This window comes from Nothoprocta perdicaria, unplaced genomic scaffold (assembly GCF_003342845.1).
Source record: "Nothoprocta perdicaria isolate Ctin4 unplaced genomic scaffold, notPer1 scaffold_36, whole genome shotgun sequence".
In the NCBI taxonomy this organism is placed as follows: Eukaryota; Metazoa; Chordata; class Aves; order Tinamiformes; family Tinamidae; genus Nothoprocta; species Nothoprocta perdicaria.
In genome coordinates, this window is record NW_020455599.1 from 188,865 (window position 1) to 208,371 (window position 19,507).

General features: G+C 34.3%; 1 protein-coding gene across 3 annotated transcripts in view; it reads left to right on the forward strand.

Moving 5' to 3' along the window:
• STXBP5 (syntaxin binding protein 5) overlaps positions 1-19,507 on the forward strand; it is a 97,615-nt gene that overhangs the window by 63,039 nt on the left and 15,069 nt on the right. For 2 of the 3 annotated variants that reach the window (XM_026044353.1, XM_026044354.1), the window contains exons 12-19: positions 78-225; positions 643-710; positions 1,587-1,627; positions 3,429-3,649; positions 4,648-4,826; positions 6,210-6,335; positions 6,887-7,038; positions 11,401-11,466. In XM_026044353.1, the coding sequence (XP_025900138.1) occupies positions 78-225; positions 643-710; positions 1,587-1,627; positions 3,429-3,649; positions 4,648-4,826; positions 6,210-6,335; positions 6,887-7,038; positions 11,401-11,466 (1,001 nt within the window). Of the gene's footprint in view, positions 1-77; positions 226-642; positions 711-1,586; positions 1,628-3,428; positions 3,650-4,647; positions 4,827-6,209; positions 6,336-6,886; positions 7,039-11,400; positions 11,467-13,481; positions 13,542-13,634; positions 13,683-19,507 lie in introns of all 3 variants that reach the window. The other variant, XM_026044355.1, reaches the window with a different exon arrangement.

Here is a 19,507-nt window from a genome sequence, read left to right on the forward strand (position 1 = left end):
AACAGGTTCAGTGTTTCACAAGGTGTTCTGCAATTGAAGTTGCTAGCTTAACAGTCTTCCTTTTTGGTTCATTAAAGGTACCCTATATTTGAGAATCCCTATCCTTTGACAATACATGAGTCTCCAGTTACTTGTTGTGAATATTTTGCGGATTGTCCTGTGGACCTCATACCTGCACTCTATTCAGTTGGGGCTCGACAGAAACGCCAAGGTTACAGTAAAAAGGTAAAATGTCTAGTACTTACGTGTTTGAAAATATTAAAAATCAACTACTGTTTTTTAAAAAAAAAACAGAAATTAAGCATGACCATGCTAAAAATAAGGCTCCCCCTTGTTATGCTGGTTAATAGTGCTTGATAGAAAATGCCTAGAGAGGGCAAAGCGTAAGGCAAGTGTATAGTCATGCTTAACCCAGTGCACTTCCAGCAGTTGCCAGATTACTGCAAACTAGGGGTCTTTGAGAGCAACGAGTGTCGTTCGTAGCTTGTGTGGATTTTTTTTGTTCTTCAGTGGATTTGCCTAATTACTTCTTGAGCTCATGTGAAATACTGGCATCTGTAATGTCTTGTGACAGTAATTTTAATGATTTGACTGTGAGCAATATGATATTTTATTTCCTCAGTCTATCTGTTAATATTCTAGGAATGGCCCATCAGTGGAGGCAACTGGGGTTTGATTACTCAGAGCTATCCAGAGATAATTATTACAGGGTAAGTGACACAATAAGGGAGTAACTTCATTAGTTGACGAAGAAGTGAGAACATTTTGTTTCTTTTATAGAAAGCAATATCTTAGAAAGGTGTATGATTGGTTCAAGAAATCATGTTAACTAAACAAATTATTTACATGATATTTTTGAGGAGTTAAAAAGAAACTAAAGCAAAATGCAGAAGAGAAGATAGGGAAGCAGCATAATAACAGGGATCTAACATGATTTATAGTTACAAAATGTTATTGTGATTGTATCTGCTTTCTGGATTCAGTACCTTCTGGAAACTTCCTTTATTCTTTAGCTTTTAGGGATTATCTGGGCTATGTTTGTTTGCATACAAAATTCATTAAGTAGTTATTGAATTCAATTCTTAAGGGAAAACAGACTTTTAATTTTAAAAAGGCAACCAAATACTTAAATTGTTTCACTTTGACTTTTTTGAGACATATCATTCTACCTTCACTGTAAAGAGTAAAATTAAAAAGTAATGGATTAAGTTCATGCAGTGCATAACTGAAAGCAAGGGTGCTACAAAAATTTTCACAGAACAACCCATTAACCCTAATGAGGATTGGTGGTTAGTTTATTGTAGGCATTGCAAAGAGTTTAAGAGACAATCATGAAGAAAGTTAGTCCCTTGTCAGTTTCAAGGCTAAAATAAAAGTTAGGTCATCTCTTCACACGCTGAAAAATGGTTAATTTGATTCTCTCCTTTAAAAGTTTCATTCCAAGTAAAAACACCCTGTAATAAGCAACATGTCAAGAAATGTATAGAACTAGATGTATAGATATATTTCTAATGGGTTAGTAACAAAGAGGTCTAACTCTCCAACTAACTGTTTTACCATCTTATTAATTCTTTAATATTTCATAGGCATGCTGATGGGTCAATCAAGTTTTGGGATGCCTCTGCAAGTAAGTGTTGTCAGTAGAGTGGTTTTTTTTGTGTGTTTTTTTTTTTAATTCAATAGGAGTTTTCTAAACTACTGATTTCTCTAATGGAATGTAATCACTAACTGGTCATTCTCATATTTTCTGCTTCATATATAGTCAGTATCATATAGGAATTTTTCATTTAAAATTAAAATAAATTAACATCATGTTTTTCTTTAAATGTTTCATTGATTTTTTTTTTTTTTTTTTTACCACCTCAGTGAAAATGCAGTAGTGATTCAGGGACCAGCATAGAGGGAAGTATTTCAGAATTTTCTGAAGCACATCATTGAACATCCGAACATGTACAGGAAAACACATTTATTTATAATACAACTGAATTTCAGTGAGTTATTTTTGTGTTGTTGCTGCCTGAAACACAAGTGAGGCATGTGTCCATAAAATACTAACTCCTAATACGTTATTTTATCAAAAATGAGAATCCAAACCAATAATAACTTAAGCCAGAACAACAGCGCAGGCATTTATAAAGAAAAGCAGAACAGTAAAATAAAGACACTTTTTTTTCTTTCTCTGGTGAACTGCTGAATTAGGTTGATGAGTCTGATCCTGTTTTGCATTTTTCTCTAGTTAAAGGGTCAGTTGCATCTGATGGTCTGCACAGGCAATAGTTCAGAAATGCAGTAAGGTTTCAAACTAGAACTCAACTTCAGATGAATAAGTTACATGTTTTAAATCATCTAGTTCTGACTGAACTTATGCTTAGTGCTTAAAACCTGACTGAAACAATCTGGCAATCATTAAGAATTTTCTTTAAAAATTTTCTGGAAGACTGGTGAGCTTCCAAAAGGCTGAGGGGTGTGCGGGGGTGGGAGGGAACAGATGCAAAGTGTATGTTTAAAAACAAGGAGGAGGAGTATTTGGAGTGTTAGAGATCTTAATTTCACTTTGGGATGAGAGTGGCACCTGAATAACTAACTGAGCATGTGTGCTTAAAAATACTGCCAGCATAGATGTGTCAAGAGCAAAACCTATTAAAGCTATTTAAGTTTCTTCCAAAATGGGTTAATAGGCTTGACAGGAGTAACACTGTCAAATGTTAAACTTTTTGTGTTAAACCTTTCAAATTTCTCTTCCCTGTGCAGTCTTAGAGATGAACGAAGCAAATGTGTTTTAGATGAAACCACTGCGATATGGAAGGGGAGAAAGAATGTATAAAATAGCATTTATATTTGTTTTGGTAATTTGAGCACTTGACTAGAAAGCAACACCATGAGAGCTCGAGAATGCTAGAAGAAAGAATTGGAAGTAAAATTCAGAATACTGTGGCTAGCTGTTGGATAGTATCCCAGCCCTTTGAGGACAGCACCAAGGATTTACACTCAGAATCAGATGGGCAGAAAAAAAAAAAAGGAAATCTAATGAAATACGAATTAAATATGTCTTGTCTATGTCAGTGTTGCCAGAAAATAAAACAAAACACACTATTGGGACTTGAATGTCATCTATTAAAGCCAACACAAAGTAATTCTTCCACAATTGGTCTGAAGCTAAGAGAATTTTTTTTTTCCTTGCCTGTATCAAAAAGAAATAAATGCATTTAGTTTAATGCTGGGGGGATTTATTATTTTGACTAACATGAACATAGCTATTTCTTTCAAGCACCAGTGTCAACACAGACATTCAGTGCTTCATGTCTGCCCTCTTACGAACAGAGTGGCTTTTCCTGAGTAGAGAAGGGCTTTCTGGACCAGAAAAAATGCAAGAGAAGCTTCCCTGTTTCTATCAAAACTAATATTTCTTTCTTTTGGTTTGTTCCTAGTAACACTGCAAGTACTTTATAAACTAAAAACAGCCAAAGTGTTTGAAAAATCACGGAATAAGGATGACAGGCCAAACACAGATATAGTAGATGAAGATCCGTATGCTATTCAGATCATCTCATGGTGTCCAGAAAGTCGAATGCTCTGCATAGCAGGAGTTTCTGCACATGTCATTATTTACAGGTTCAGCAAGCAAGAAGTGACAACAGAAGTCATTCCGGTAATTAATATAAGCATTTCTCTACAAGATTTAGCTATAATGAGAATATTCTAGCAATTTTTAATTGTTTTCTTTTTTTAACATTGGATTTATAAACTGACCAAAAAACTCTCAGACTAAATTGTTTGTGTTTGAAAAATAATGAATTATTGAATTCGGCAAAAGTGAAAATTATACACCAAGTTTTTAGGTTCCATTGGTTTTGCTATCCATAATAGATCTTTGTTCTAATTATCAAAGCAAATAGTGGACCAAAACTGATGGTGTCAAAACTAAAATATATTGCTATAAACAGACTTGCCAGTTAGCTCGACAGTTATTCTCCTTCAGAAAAGTCTTGGTTCAAGGAGACTTTTTTTTTTCCTGTGTAATGTTCAATCATGTATATTAGAAGGCATATAATACCTGAAGGAATGCTTTTCTTAAATTATTTTTTATAAAATAGCAACTAGCCAGTTTCTTCAATGGTAAGGAAGTTTTTAAATTAACATACAGGTCTTGGTGATCAGTTCTTGAGTTAAGTTCTGCTTTACAGATGATGACAATAGAACAATGAGGGAATTGCCTTTAAACTACACTACGGTTGATATTAATATTGTAATAGAAAAGAAGAAAGAAAATCAAAGTCATGTCATCTTTCTGTTCTTCAAAATGTTATAATTTAGCTCAACACAAAACTTACTAAACAGAGAATTCAGTTCAGTACTACTGAATTAAGCCAAGCTGTTTATGTTCCTTATCTCTTAGCTTTGGCATTCCTGAACTACATAAAACAAGACTTAGTTATAAGAGTTTATTTTGTGCATGGAATGATAATTAAATGTGTCTTGCATCCAGTCCTGGATATCAATCTTAGCACTAGTATCTTCACTTGTACTTCATTTAATTCATATATACTTTTTTGAAAGTCTTAATTCACTATGAGTTTAGAGGTTTTTTTCCTTTGGTTCATTGATTGGGTTTTTGTTGGTGGTGGTGGTTTTTGCTTTTATTTACAGATGCTGGAAGTGCGACTGCTATATGAAATAAATGATGTTGAAACCCCAGATGGTGAGCAGGTACCTCCTTTGCCAACTCCAGGCACAGGTTCCAATCCTCAGTCCATTGTCCCTCAGTCTCACCCGTCTACTAGTAGCAGTTCATCTGATGGACTACGTGATAATGTCCCATGTTTAAAGTAAGTGTATTCTTTTAATAACTGTTGCTCTTGAAACTTTACAAAAATATATATGTGATGAGATGTGATATTTAGTATTACAGAAAATTCATTATTGGGGAAAGTGCTGTATTTTTTTGAGCAACATTTTCCAAATATCTGAAAGTGGAGTTCTGTTTCAAGAAATTTATAAATAAGTTTACAATGCAAAATTTTTTGCATTTAATATTTCTACCTTGTAAAAATCAGGAAATGCTTGCCTTCCTCCTGCCATAGGAAGATTTGATACAGATTTTAATGTAGTATAGATCTTCCTGCTTTAGTGCATGTATTTTAAATGGCAACAGTATAATTATTTTGAAGTAGTATTGTCTATTGAAATGAATAAGCCACTTAACATTTTGCAGCTCTGCCTAACTTATAAGTAGTTTGGTTGATTTTTCATTGAACTATAAAATGCTTAAGGCTCTAGAAAAACTCAGTAGTAACTGTTCATAGGCTTATAACAGTAGTTTTTCATAACTGTAGGGGAATTGCATTGTATTTTGGGAAGCAGACAATGAAATCAATGTCCTGTCTTCATCATTTAGTTTTTAAATAAAGTTCTGCCTGGTGGATTTTACTTCTACTCTTTGACTAGTTTTGATTTTTTTTTTTTTTTTTTATTATTTTCTATATTGGGCAGTAAGAATTCATGTGTGAATTTTACTCATTTGAGAAATTAATGTTTTAAGAAGAGTAGGCTTGTGTGTGGTTTTCACAAAATATATATTGCACTTTATTGTCAGATGCAAAATTTAGATGTATATGTGCTGTTATTTTCTAAAGTTAAGACTCAATTTGGAATTTAAATTTCTTGAGCAGATCCATCAAAAAAAGAACTCTACTAATGAGCTTGTTTTCCCTGGGTAGGAGAATTTGTATCATACTGATTATACTGAATTGCAGGACTAAGTTCAAAGGAAAATTGGAAGAAGTCCTCCCCACCTCCACATTCTCCAAACTGATTTCTCCTTTGGGCAACTTTGAAACAAATCTTTAATTCCGTCCTGTAAACACTGAACATCTTTATTCAAGTCAATATAAAGTAATATGTAAATATATAAATAAATAAGTAATATATAACCATATAAATAAATAGCTATTGATTCTTGCTCTAAAGGAGAAATTGAGGTTTTTGTGATCATTCGTCAAGTCATTTTCAATTAGGTAGTCTTAAAAAAATGACCGCTGTTGATGACTTTTCCTTCTGGTTGCTTTTATATGTTTGAATTGTTTTTGCAATTTGCCAACTTTAATGTCCAGTGTCACATAGGATCGAAAGCCTATAAAAGGCTCTAAGCTTATTTAAAATAAAAAATCGATGGAGTTATAAAAAGACAGCATGTTTTGTTTACATTGCAGAGTTAAAAATTCTCCCCTCAAGCAGTCTCCAGGCTACCAAATTGAGCTCGTTATCCAGCTGGTGTGGGTGAGTGGAGAACCTCCTCAGCAGATAACCAGCTTAGCAGTCAACTCAGCATACGGCCTGTAAGTATATTCTACACAAATTTTTTATTTTGTTTTTTTTTCATCATTTTGTTAAAGCAGTTGCTAATAAAAATGAAATCTACGCAGGACATGTTCACATGTACTGCACAGCAGTGGAGGAGAGGCTATTTTTTGTTATCCAGTTGCTTAAAAGATAATTCTTTTTGGTGAGTCAGGGCAGAACTTGATCGTATTAACATCAATATCAAGTCAACTTTCTTCCGCACTTCTGTTAGCACTGTAGATCCAATAGTAAGTGTCAGCTGAGACTTCTGTTGCATAGATTGGCAGGTATAATGACAGTCATCTGCTTTGCTTTGCACAGTGTCCCATGCATTTTCCCAAGAAAACGCTTAATACTGCATTCCAGAATACTAGTTTTATATACATGTGTAATTACATGTGTAATTCTGAATTTTAGGAGTTTGATTTTAAAAAGAATTATTCTGAATAGTTAAAAAAAAAAAAAAAAAAAAAAAAACACAACACTGAAATGAGCTTACACCAACATTTGATTAGCATTATCTTTCCTCCCACTTTCCTTTTTCCAGAGTAGTTTTTGGGAACTGTAATGGTATTGCCATGGTCGATTACCTCCAGAAGACAGTGCTCTTGAATCTTGGCACTATTGAACTGTATGGTTCTAATGATCCTTATCGCAGAGAGCCGCGATCTCCCCGGAAAACTCGGCAACCGTCTGGAGGTGAGAAGACCAGAGCTTGTTCTAACCAAGTCTCTCTGTCTCTTCTAAGCCTATCTGGGCTTTCAGTGACTGTTCTTTGAATTTGATTATATTCTTTCTCCATTCTAGCTTCATCTTTTTTTTTTTTTTTTTTCTTGATCGGTCTTTAATGACAGTGTTTGTGGGTTTGTAACCTCATGTTTCCTGTGAAAACTTCATTTACTAGAATCTAAACTGACACTCAGTATCATTACTTGTATTCTTGTATTTTTAATTAGTGCAGTGTACAAACCACTAGATGGGAAAACATTGAGGGAGGTAATTTTAGATGTAGAAGTTTGAATGTACAATAAATTTATGACAGATATAAGGTTTTGATAGCATAGATTGAACATTCAAACTTCTACATCTAAAATATTCTGGTATTTCTGATGAGCCTGACACCCTTATATTATGCTTATATAAAACCCATTAATGTTTGCAGATAGGTCGGTACCTCTGCTGCGATCTTTTGATTTATTAGTTCCATCTTTGACAGGCACATCCATGATAATCAAAAGCAAGTTATGTTATGTATCTGTCATGTTAGTTTAAAAAAGAGCCTTTCATTTAAATGAATCAATTCCATATCTGAATTGAAACTGGTGACATTCATCCTGCTTTGAAAAAGGGGGGTGGGGGTGGGGGTGTGTATGAAAAGTGTTTCTTAGTATCGAGAAGGAAAATGACCTTTCAATCCAAATTTTAGCTTTAGTCGTGGAAAAAAAAAAATCCACTAAAAAACAAGGAGAAAAAAAACAATTTTAAAATGCTAAGCTTTTTTTTTTTTAAGTTAGTTGAGATAAGAACTCAAGACAGAGCTAGGAACAAGTTCATTGTTGCCCCCCAATGAATATTTTTTGATAGGATAGGATATAAAAAGTTATTCAAAAGACTTCTTCATGTCTAATGTTTATTATGAGTGATCCAAAAGAAAGTTCAGGTAAGTTTTTTATTAATTTTATTCAAATGAAAATGGACACGCTGATCCTTTTTTTAATAAATCATTCATTTCAGAAAGATCCCATTACTATCAGGCAGTTGTGAGTTCAACTGAGGAAATAGTCCTAAAAATATTAAGAAAGCAATGCAATTCATGGCCCTTCAGATAAAATCTTTTCTTCTATACAAATAAAGACTTTTATGGGGAAAAAAAACTTACCTCTTGTGAGCGGGGGAAAAAGAAAAAACTTTGCTGGTTCAGTGCTTAGATTCCTGTTGAGAGTAAAGAGTTTAAGTTCTGCTTTGTATATTTTAGATCATGAATTACCTTTTGGGATGATTAACTCCCCTTTTTCTTATCTTTTGTTACTTTAAGGTATTGAATCTGTGTGACTCGACTTTAATTTACAAGTGTGTGTCCAAGCCATTCATGAATTTAGTCTTTTCTGCTCATGAATATAACCGTGGTTACATTAAATCATATTTATATTTTTCATCTTATGCTTTAATACTAACAATCTGCATGGCAAAAGCATCTTTTAAATCTTATTGTACTAGTTTTTCTGCTGGCTTTTTTTTTTGTCTCCAATGTACTGTTAGTGTCTCCGTCTTTCCTTTTCTCATTGCTTCATGAAGGTATGCTGACTGTGGCTTCTTGCATGTGCGGCCTTTCTAACTTATATTCAGAGTCTGTGAAAAAACTTCGCACCTCTTATATAAGTAAGTTGTCTCATGGCAATAAAATGTTTTTGAACATCTGAATTTGATTTGTTGACTTGCTGTTCATTCACCGTGAATAATTTTGTTAGTCCATTTTAAGCAGTCACAGATATGTTTCCTTATTGCTCTAATAGAAATTTGAAGGGAAAAAGCAGCCATCAAGTTCTCTTCATTTCAAGGAAAGAAAAAGGAGATCTTGACTGTCTCCAGAACCAAGTTTTTATCTGCTAAGTGTTGTGTACTTTCTGAGATCTGAGGTTGCAACTTTCCATTACTTGGTCCACTTTTGGTAGAGAATTACAGTTACAGAGGTTGGAGTGATTTAGTTTTTCTTGTTTTTACTTTTTGAGACAGTGATGTCTTTCAAAAGTGAAAGCTTACTTCTTCAAATATCTACTTTATAAGGATAATGAGTGAAGTATTTGTGTACCACGCAGCCCTGTGGGAATTTCAAGTAGGTAATCTCCCACCCTTTTTAAGTGATGGAGATGAGAATAACCTTCAGGGACTATTAGTCCTCCTTTTCCAGTCCTAGAATAAGTGCTTATATTTAATGTGGGCGTCTCAGAGATGCACTGTATCTTCTCATTCTCTTTGAGACCATTACATTGAGCTTCAAATACTTAGCATAATAATGCTATCCTAGGTGTGCATTACACCAGTTTTTTAATTAGCTGTGTTGAATTTAGTTAGAGCCGGAGTGTGACAGAGCAGCATATTGTTAGGGTACATCGTGTCTCGAGAATAGCAGAACTGAAAATTAAATAGCGTTGGGAGAGAGAAGAGTGGGAAATAGTTTTACTCAACAATTTCTGCAGGTTTTGACCAAAGTAGCAAGAAATGATCCTTCCTCATTAAGAACCCTGATATTTGAAGGTTCCCACATGAGCTATCTACTTAATCAGCAATCTACATATATATTTATTTAGCAAATATTTAACAAAAGCATACTCAAATTTAACATAGTGTTTTTAGAAAGACTTTCTTCAAAAGTATCATAGACATAGCATTATATATCTCCTAAAATAGTAATAGAAATAGGGGTTTTTCCCTTCACATGCATTGTAAGAAGATGAATGTATCTTCTTCCTTTTTTTCTTTTTTTTCTTTTCCCCTACTCAAAACCAAAATTCAGATTATTGTCTTAAAGCAACATCTATTTAACTCCAATGGTTAGACTATATGCTGTCATTTCAGGCTAACACATCAGATAAAAACTCCCAGTTGAAACCATGTTTTAGAATTTATCACTGATTTATATCAAATATCTTACATGTTTTGTGTGGTAGTTTATACTTTGTGAAGCATTTAGTATAGTATATGTATTTCTGAAAAAAAAAAACCCTCACTCTGGCTGAGTCTAGCTTCCTATATATGAAGCATTTTTTTAGTACTACCAGAGATTATTCTATAAAGCAAAAGCAGCTTCTGCATGCATATCATCTCTCTTTCCTTTTTCTTTATTATTGATCAAAAAACTTTCTAGTGCAACTTAAAGGGTTTCAGGACTGAGATTTAATCAAACCTGAAGGAAGTATGTACTTGAATCTTTCTATAATTTGTTCATGTTTTGCCCATTCCCCCTCCTCCATAAACTGGAAATGGATCAGAATTTATTTTCAAATTTTTACTTATACTGGATTTTACCTAGGCTGACATCAGCTTGTAGCTATGCTCAAAGCAGAACTGAATCAGAAGGTTTGGGAGTTTGTATTATTTTTTGTTTAAAATAGAGAAGAACAGAGCTACTTCCATATTTTTGTCTTCTGTTAACAGGTACATACCACCAGTGCCCTGTTGTAAATGGGTAGAATATATCTGTGAGAATAGATTTTGCATGTGAAAGTCGTTATTGCCTTAGCCCTTCCTCCCGTCAAGCTGGTTATATTCCAGATCCTTATGTGCATGCAGGAACGTTTCATTCTAACCAGTTTTTCCCAACTACTGCAATTAAATACTGTGGGCTTGTTTATTTTAGTATTGCATGGCATGACACTTGGTCCTTAAGGAGGCAAAATCTATCTTTCCTTCTGACTGTGGACTCTTAGGTTTTATTCGGTCCACCTGAATGGAATTAAAGGTTAATGAAGGTTAATACCTTTTGGTTTTCACATAGTGTATTGATTCTTATGATGAGAGTGGGCAAGGTTGTGTTAAAACTTTAGTGAAATCTCTTTGTGTGAGGAAGAATATTTTCGTAAGCGACCTACACTGTAATTTCTCTAAGGGACATCACTGAGTTTTGCTGGGAAGTGAACTAAGCAACACAAATGCACAGCATATCACTGTAACGAGAAGTCTTCTTTCATCTGACTTTCTTCTGCAATTACATATTTAATTTTTTGTTTTTCAAAACAGATATGACATGTAGATAGTATATATCCATTGCATGTAAATAAACTGTTCTTTTAAGTCTTTCTTGCTGAGAAGGCAATGTTTTTGCTAAAATGTTATGAGGAACTGTTTTGTAAAACTGATCCAGAAAGCTTCACATGAGTATGAAGTAAGTGACTTTATAGTCACTGTGGCTGATGTCCAAATGAAAAAATGTAATTTGTAATATAAATTGTACCTCAGCCAGCTGGTTTGGATATAATGAAAGCTCAAACTTCTGACTGTAATAAAGGAAAATCAAAAATAGCAGCTTTTCTTACTATATACTGTTTTTTGTGTGTGTTACAGCTGGTCTGTGTGATATTAATGAAGGTACAGTGGTGCCAGAAGATCGCTGCAAGTCACCCACTTCAGGTAATTAAAAGTTTCTGGGTCGTTCAATATTTTGTTTATGAAGAGGATGGCATGCTTTAAGTCAGCATTACTAGCTCAATAATTACATAAAATCTGTCACCCTCTCGCAGCTTGATTTCTCATTACAAATTTTTCCAATTTTAAAACAATACTGATTTTAAGAGATGTAATAAGAATACTTTCATAAGGATGTGTGAAGAGATGCACAGTCTGAAATATTCACACTGTAGAGAGCATGCTCCACTGAAGTGGAATTTTTGACATGTTGGTAAGAGCTACACGGATTCCTCTAATAGCTGAGGTGACTGGTGTTTCAGAGAGTCCTCGAAAGTGGCTGAGACTGTAGAAGGATCTAATTTACTCCTACTTCCTCAGAAATAATAAATGACTATTTTTCTTCAGAAGCAGAGGTCTTCAAAAGCTGGCCTCCCAGTTACTTCTCCTGTATGTGACTTAGAAGAAAAAGTCAGTAATACGTTGTACTGCTTAGAAATTTGTTCAGTGTTCCCTAGTTGAGACTGTGGCCATACAAATACTTAATAGTGAATGTTGTTACATAATATTGGGGAAGAATATTTCAGATAGCTTAAAATATTTCACTTGCCTCTTCCCATCCCGTTACTGTGACAGAACTTTTAATAGCATACATCATTTTATCCATTTCAGTCAAAGCGCTACACTAGATTAAAAGTCAAAATTGCAAGTTTGCTTAACTACTTGGAAGTTACTTTGTCCAAAGGAATTCAAAATAATAATCATTACAGGAAACTAAAGGTAGCTGGCTTACCTAAAGGTGCCATTTCAGCCTGTCCTTTCCAAAACCGTTAATGTTTTCTCAAGAAGATGAAGAAATTCATCACTTAACAGAATAACTTTCTTTGTGTTGGACCATTAAGGAAGGAGCTGCAAAACTGAAACGTCATTGTTTACAACCAGTCTTTACTAGTTGCCCCTTCTCTATGAAAAGGTTTACTATTTTTGCCAAGTTCAAAGCGTAACAGAACAAAATAGCCTGTTGGTGACTTTAGTAGAAATTTTAATACGAACTTTTATTTCTGATTGGAAGTCTGTCTTTTTATCTTCATTTTAAATTGTACAGACCTTTAATCTAGATGAGTCAGATTGTCATTCTCTTTTCCAGTAAGCCTTACTTGGAGTAAATAGTTACAGTAAAAGTAGAAGTTGAATAGAAAGTCAGATTATCAAACTTCATGTTTCTTTTATTGAAGAAAAATAAACAACTTAGCTGAAAGTGTGATTTCCTGACATGTCTACCAAATCCAGCTGGCTTTATTTCTTTTTATTTTTTTCCTACAGAAGTGAGAAGGTAATAAGCTAAGGCCCCTGAAGCAGGTGACCCGTAATACACTAAAGTAAAGCAAAATAAAATAAAAAGCATCATGCTTTTGCATGCAAGAGCATTAAAATGCTTGCATTTGGATGTAAAATCCAATGAAGTTTGGCATCTTTGGTTAAATTCTATTTTAATTTCCTAACAATGATGTAGGCCACAACTATTCTCAGTATTTCTCAGATTTCTCCGTATTAATGATTCTGAAAACTGCCAAGTTGCAGTGCTGATTCTTGAGTTGTCTGCAGAGTAGTTGAACAACTGTGACCCAAAGAAGATTTATTGAATTAGAAAGAAGCAAATTTTCAAAGCTGAGATTATTGCTACTGTCCTGCTCTATGGGACACATTCTGGATTAATTCTTGTGTCTGGAGCCATGATTAGGACAGTACTCTATTCAGTGTTAGTACTTAGTGTTTTATTCAGTGGGGGAAATATTTACAGCAATAAACTTACATTGTGCAGCATTATATTTTTTGTGGTTAATCTTAATATGGCAGGATTCTTTTCATGTCATATACAAAGACCTTTAGTATCCGGTATCCAATCAATATTTTAATCCATCTTTGCATGTGTACATTAAATGCAAAACTTTTACTAATACATAGTTCTTGTGTCAAAGATGTATGTTTGTGTGTCCATTTCATTCTGTCTTCACTCATAGGTTCTGGTTCACCAAACAATTCTGATGATGATCAAAAAATGAATAATTTTATAGAAAAGGGTACAGTATTTTTCTTTTTTATAGTCTTATTTTTGTTAACTTCATCCTTTGATATACCTAGATTGACCTTTTTTATTAAAATATTATTTACAGTGAAGACCAAAAGCAGAAAGTTTTCCAAGATGGTAGCCAATGATATAGGTAGGAACTAGAAAAATTCTGCCTTGTTCCTAATCCAGTGCCTTAATCTATGCAACACTAACCAAGCAGGAGAAAAAATATCTCATTTAATTGTGTATTTAGCTGTTAATTTTTCAATCTCTGTCCTAATTGGTAACTCTATGGGCTGCTTTTGTGCTAAATACACTGGGTACAATAATTTTAAAAAATCAAGAATATTCTGTGATCTTACAAATGCACTTTTCTGCATTTTCTGGATGGGTGGAATTCTAATCTGAAATACTAAGAGAGTTCAGTCTATGCAAGTCAACATTATTCCACTGTTTTTCGTGAAGGTACAGTCTCATTGAGAACATCTGTTTGATTAAATTTCTTTTATGTGGTACATTCATAGCCATATGGCCAGATTTCCTTATTAAAATGGTCAAGATACAAGTAGCATCATGTTTTTATTTGATCATCTGGAAAAGGACTTAGTTATATGTAATTACACCCCATCGCTATTCTATAACTTTTCCTTCTGTGTCTAGCAATGATACAGCACTTTACCAACTTCGGAATATTCTTTTTTTGTTTGTTTGTTTGTTTTTCTTTTTTTTTAAGGAACAAAAGTGCCTTGGAATATGTTGTATGCATATGATAGATTGAACCCTTTTATGATTAGAATAAAAATTAACTCTGCTTATGGCAACTGGAGCTATAAAAATGAAGTGGAGATGCTGTGTGATTTAATTTTGGGAAAGGGTCTCTAATTCTTCATCTTGAATACTGGTAATTTAATTTCAGAATCACCACATTAATGTTTCATTTTGTTTCCATTTAATGTATCCGTATGTGATTACAAAAGGTTTAATTTTCCCTCTTTAGTTAAGTCAAAAAGTTGAATCAGTATTGCTTATATAGAGACACTTTGCCTAAACTATGATTTCTTAGATTATACGTTGCACCTTGACGTGTAAGGCTAGGGAGAAGGAGTAGATTTATTTTCCTGTGCCCTGCCTCCAATTTACTCTTTGACAACTTAACTTTTATCCTAAATGATTAATAGTTCCCTTCCATTGCAATTTGGTACCTGAGAAGCAAAATTATTCAGAAATCAATGAGGCAAATATTGCTAAGATACAAAAGATCCTTTGGAACCTGAGGCACAAAATGATGGAGGAGGGAGGATGCCCTTTCCGCAGCATTAGGCTTAGTACTAGGCCCTGCTCCCAGGAATGCACTGAAAGGTAAGATACGGGAGGAGAAAAGGGATCAGCCTGGTGCTGGCAACAGTGGTGACAGGCGACAGGAGCTCCAAGGGAGTGGAAGCCTAAGAAGAATTCCAGAAAGCAAACGTCTCAAGAATGGATCATTATGCCATTCGTCTCTATTTAAAAAACAGAGTACAGTCTATATTAATACACATTAGTATGTTTTCCTGAAGGACATATAGCCCAACAGGAAACTCTCACTGAGTTCTTTTACTGAGAAAAATAGCACTTAATTTTGTGCATGTTATGTCAGTGCCTGTTGGTGGAGTAGTATTTTCCTTTTATCTTCCAGATTTGTGCAGAAAATTAGGTTTTGTTTTGCTCTTTTGTTTTGGACTAGTATTTTTTTTTGCATGGCTTCGTTTTTTTTCCTCTTTTTTCCTAATAACATTAATAAAACCTGCCTGCCAATGATAATTCTGCAGAAATTTTGGTGTGTGTTCCAGCTTGAAACCTTTTCTTTCCAAAGGAAATATTATGAATATTTTTAGAACTAATGTAGCATGTATTTACAAGTAGTAGTAACTTCAGGAAGTAGGTTAAATGATGAGTTGAAACAACAATGCATTTGATGTATAATTCACACAAGTACCTATTTTAGGATTTGTGTAATTTACACTCTTTTTTTCCACTTGATTTTCATATTTTCTTATTTGTTAAGAGCTTTGAGTAGTTGGATGCCCTACAAATAATATTTTCTTCACTGTCCTGTTTTATAGTTGGCATGATTATTCTGCATGGGTCTTTCTGAGCTTAAAACGTTTCTGAATAGCTGAAGTATGGCAAAATGCTTTGCCAATTATTTGATATTAATGATGGTGTGATTTTGCATTTCACTTTCTGAAGCCGAACTGTAGTCAGCTGAATGTTCCTGGAGAATTCTGTATAATGTGTGTGCCACTTACTGCCATCAACGTCATCCTCTTGCCCAACAGTTGACTTTCGTCAACTGTGCAGATGGAGTTCGATGCATGGTAATCTGGGCATAGTTCTTTGCAGTGGCATACACGGTGCAATTGGAATCAAATTCCTTCAGTTCTTTGTTCTTGCATGAAGTACAACTTGTCAAATGGGTTGCAAAAAGAACAAAAATTATAATTTACTTATGTAATTTCAACTGCTAAGAATAGCATTCCTGTGTTTTTCTGACATGTCACATTGAAACAGTAGGTAAGAGAAGACCTCTTTGAAAGTCCTGAGAGGGAAATCTAATGTTTTCTAAAGTAAGCAGAAGGAATTTCATTTCAGTGACAGAACTCTAAAGTGGTATCTAAAGATCGAAGTAAATGTGCAGGCATTTAGAAATACAAAGTTATTCTCAATTTATGTAATTTTATTTTAACCTGCACAGATTAATCTTCATTTCTATAATTTGCATCATTAGTGACAGTATCAGGAACGGGGTTCTTGCTACATTAAAGAATCAAAAGCCATCCAAGATTGCAGCAGTAGCATAAGTAAAAATGTAGTGGCTTCATGAACTAGCATTTACCATATATACTTTGTTAAGTGGTCGTCTTTTAGGTTGGAAAGGGATGCCCTTTTTTTCCTCTAAATTTGCATCAACTTTGAAATATGTAAAATTAACTATTTAGACTGTACTAACCATTTATAGGAATTATAATAATTAAAATTAAATGCATCCTTTTCGCTTAGAAATGGCAGATGCCTGAAACTATAAATAATATACTGGGTTGGAGGAATACAGGAAAGCGTCCAAAATCCAGATGGACTTACAGGGGGGAAAAAAACGAAGGAAAAACTTAATTTTTGAGACCAAGATATCATTGCTGTAGAAAGGCTTTCCGATCCTGCTTCAGCTGAAGGGAAATCTAAGCTATTTTACTTTACCCTTATTTAGTAAGATAATTATTGGACGTGAAGAGTCTGACTAAATGTATCCCTACTGATAATTTCAAAGTTGTAGAGATGCTATATTCTCCATTTCTGGAAAGGACCTTAGTAAAGGTACCTGGAAAGTATTACAGACTCGGAGACACTTCTTATAGCTGTTCCAGTAGATTGTGTTAAATACTTTTCAGTGAAATTATAGGCTTTATTTCTTTTACGCAATTGCTCAGTTTAAAAGTAATCGCAAACTATTAGCTGGCAAATCTAATTGGCGTAGTAATAGCCAGAATTGTGAATTTCTGGGATTCTGAATGTCCTGCTAATAATAGTAAGTTTTTTTTTCACATTTGTAACATATGACTAAATGATGTCAATACTGTTTGAAAATTTAACATTGTTAATACTCTTTTCACAGAAGCAAAGCTTAATGCACTCATGTTAAATTCCTATTTGCCTTAATGTCAGAGAAAGACTGACAGACATTATTATTAAATGTATTTTATAATATCTGATCTAGTTTCATATACATCACGTAGCTCCCTTTTCATACCTTCTCTTACAAGGGGTTTAATTATCGTTAAGGGTATCAAAATTTCAGATTTCATTGTTGTGAATCTAATTCTCTTTAACTGTCACAAATACAATAGTCAATTTTTTAGGCATCATGAAATTGTGTAGTTCTTGTCCATTATATAGCTATCAAACATTAATATACTTTAACTTAAAATAATTTGGAAATGTGGATATGTCTAAAGAATATTGATAAGAACAAAAAGATAATTCTAAGCTGTTTATATATTTCTCATTAAATATTAAATGAGTTTTGTTTTCTTTAAACTCTCTATTGTCTGCCAAAGCACAAAGACACTTTTCTTCTTTATAATCTGTGGAGATTTTTTAAGGGAATAGTTCAAATTGTTTAAATAGGGAATGTTTGTGAAATCAGTTCATAGCTTTTAAATTAAATACTGTTTATTGTACTGCTTTGTAAAGCACCTTGGAAATCTATTGCAAAGGAAAAGTAACTATTATTTATAAACCACTGCTTCCTATTGACAGTTCTGGCATGTCTCAGATAACCTTCAGGGTATTTTTGGTTGAATTAGTTGAGTCTAGAGTGCTGAGGTGTAGGACATCATGCCACGAGAACCTTCCATGTTCTAACTCTTTCCCTGTCAAGACTAACAACTGAGAAAATGCCAAAAAAAAACCTGAATATTGTATTTTGGACAGTTCTGTGGTGGCATGCTTAGTATAAAATGCATATTTAATGATATATGTTAGAGAATATGAATGTGAATGTGTGTCACTAGGTTTTCTCCCTTAGAGGAGTATGATATGTAGGTCTAAGCAAACAGACAAAATAATGATTGCGCAGAGCAGCAAGCATGCCAAGAGGAACAACACAACTACCTTGGGCTTGGCTCTGTCTCCCAGCAGAGCTGTGCAGAGACAGGCTCAGCTGTAGATGCTGCAGCAACCACCAGAGGTGAGGTTATTTCCACCACCTTAGCACGAGAGAGGTATTAAAGAGCCTGACATGGCAGCAACTGCTTGAGGCCACTCACACTCAGCACTCACCATCGCCTTTGCCCTGCCACATAGAGGGGAGAAAAGTACAAAGCCTGACTTGGAGAGTTCTCCCTCTAAGTCTTCATCTCTTTGTCCTTTCCTCTGCTCTGTTTCTTGTGTGGTAGAAGGTGTCTAGAGCTGACAGGTTGCTGTCTTTGATTTTGAGGCATGGATAAACTACATTTTCCAATACTGCTGAAAACCATAAGGCAGATGCCATGAATATAAGCAGTTTATTGTACTGAGTAATGTTAGTTGGAAACGATTTAACTGTTGAAATATTTGTCTTTTCTAATATCGAGCCACTTTTCTGTTTAAGCACAAGGTGGCACTAGTGTTATTTAAATAAACTTCCTCGTTGTGTGTGAATTATTCAGCACTTGATCACACTTAGGTATGTTTTAAAATGTAATTTTGCGTAGAGCACACTAATTCTCAACTTTTAGCAATGCCACCCTGTAATCCACAGTTCCAGGTGAGGTTATATGACCTCTTTTCAAGCTAGGGTAAATTCCATCTGGCAGCAAAAGGTAGTGGCCAGGTCATGAATGTGCCACAGGTGTGACATTTGTCTAGCTGAACTCAGAGCTGGGATGGGAATTGATGCCACTGAAAACAGCCCTTGACAGAAATTTCATCTAGGTGAATTTTGGTCATGCCCCACGCATCAGGCCAGACAGATGCCAGCACCATGTAAGGACTAGGTAGGAAATAAGTGTTTGGACTGCCCTTTTTGGTTTGAGCCTGTACTAACAATTGGCTCTGGTATTGCAACCTGAGAGTAAGTAATTTCAGTTTAATTTGAATAGGATATACGCTGTAGCATTGACACATAAAGGAAATACTCTTATTTCCTGAATCTTATTCTCATTTTTTATAAGATAAGATAGGAATAAAACTGTTTGGCTATTCATATAACTAGTATTTCAATATTGATGAGTGTATCTCACTTTTGCAGTGAGTGAGAGTAACTTTAAATCACATGCTGTTCTCGAGTATCTGGACGAAATGTACCCGTTCCAAAAACCTGAAATTAGAGTGAATTCATTTTTTAGAGAGGAGCAGCGAGATTCAGTCTACCTTATGACTGGTAATGGTTACATGGTACTCCATAAAAGTCTGAGGCTATTCTCAACATCAACTTCAGGTAGAGAAGTATTACCCTTATCA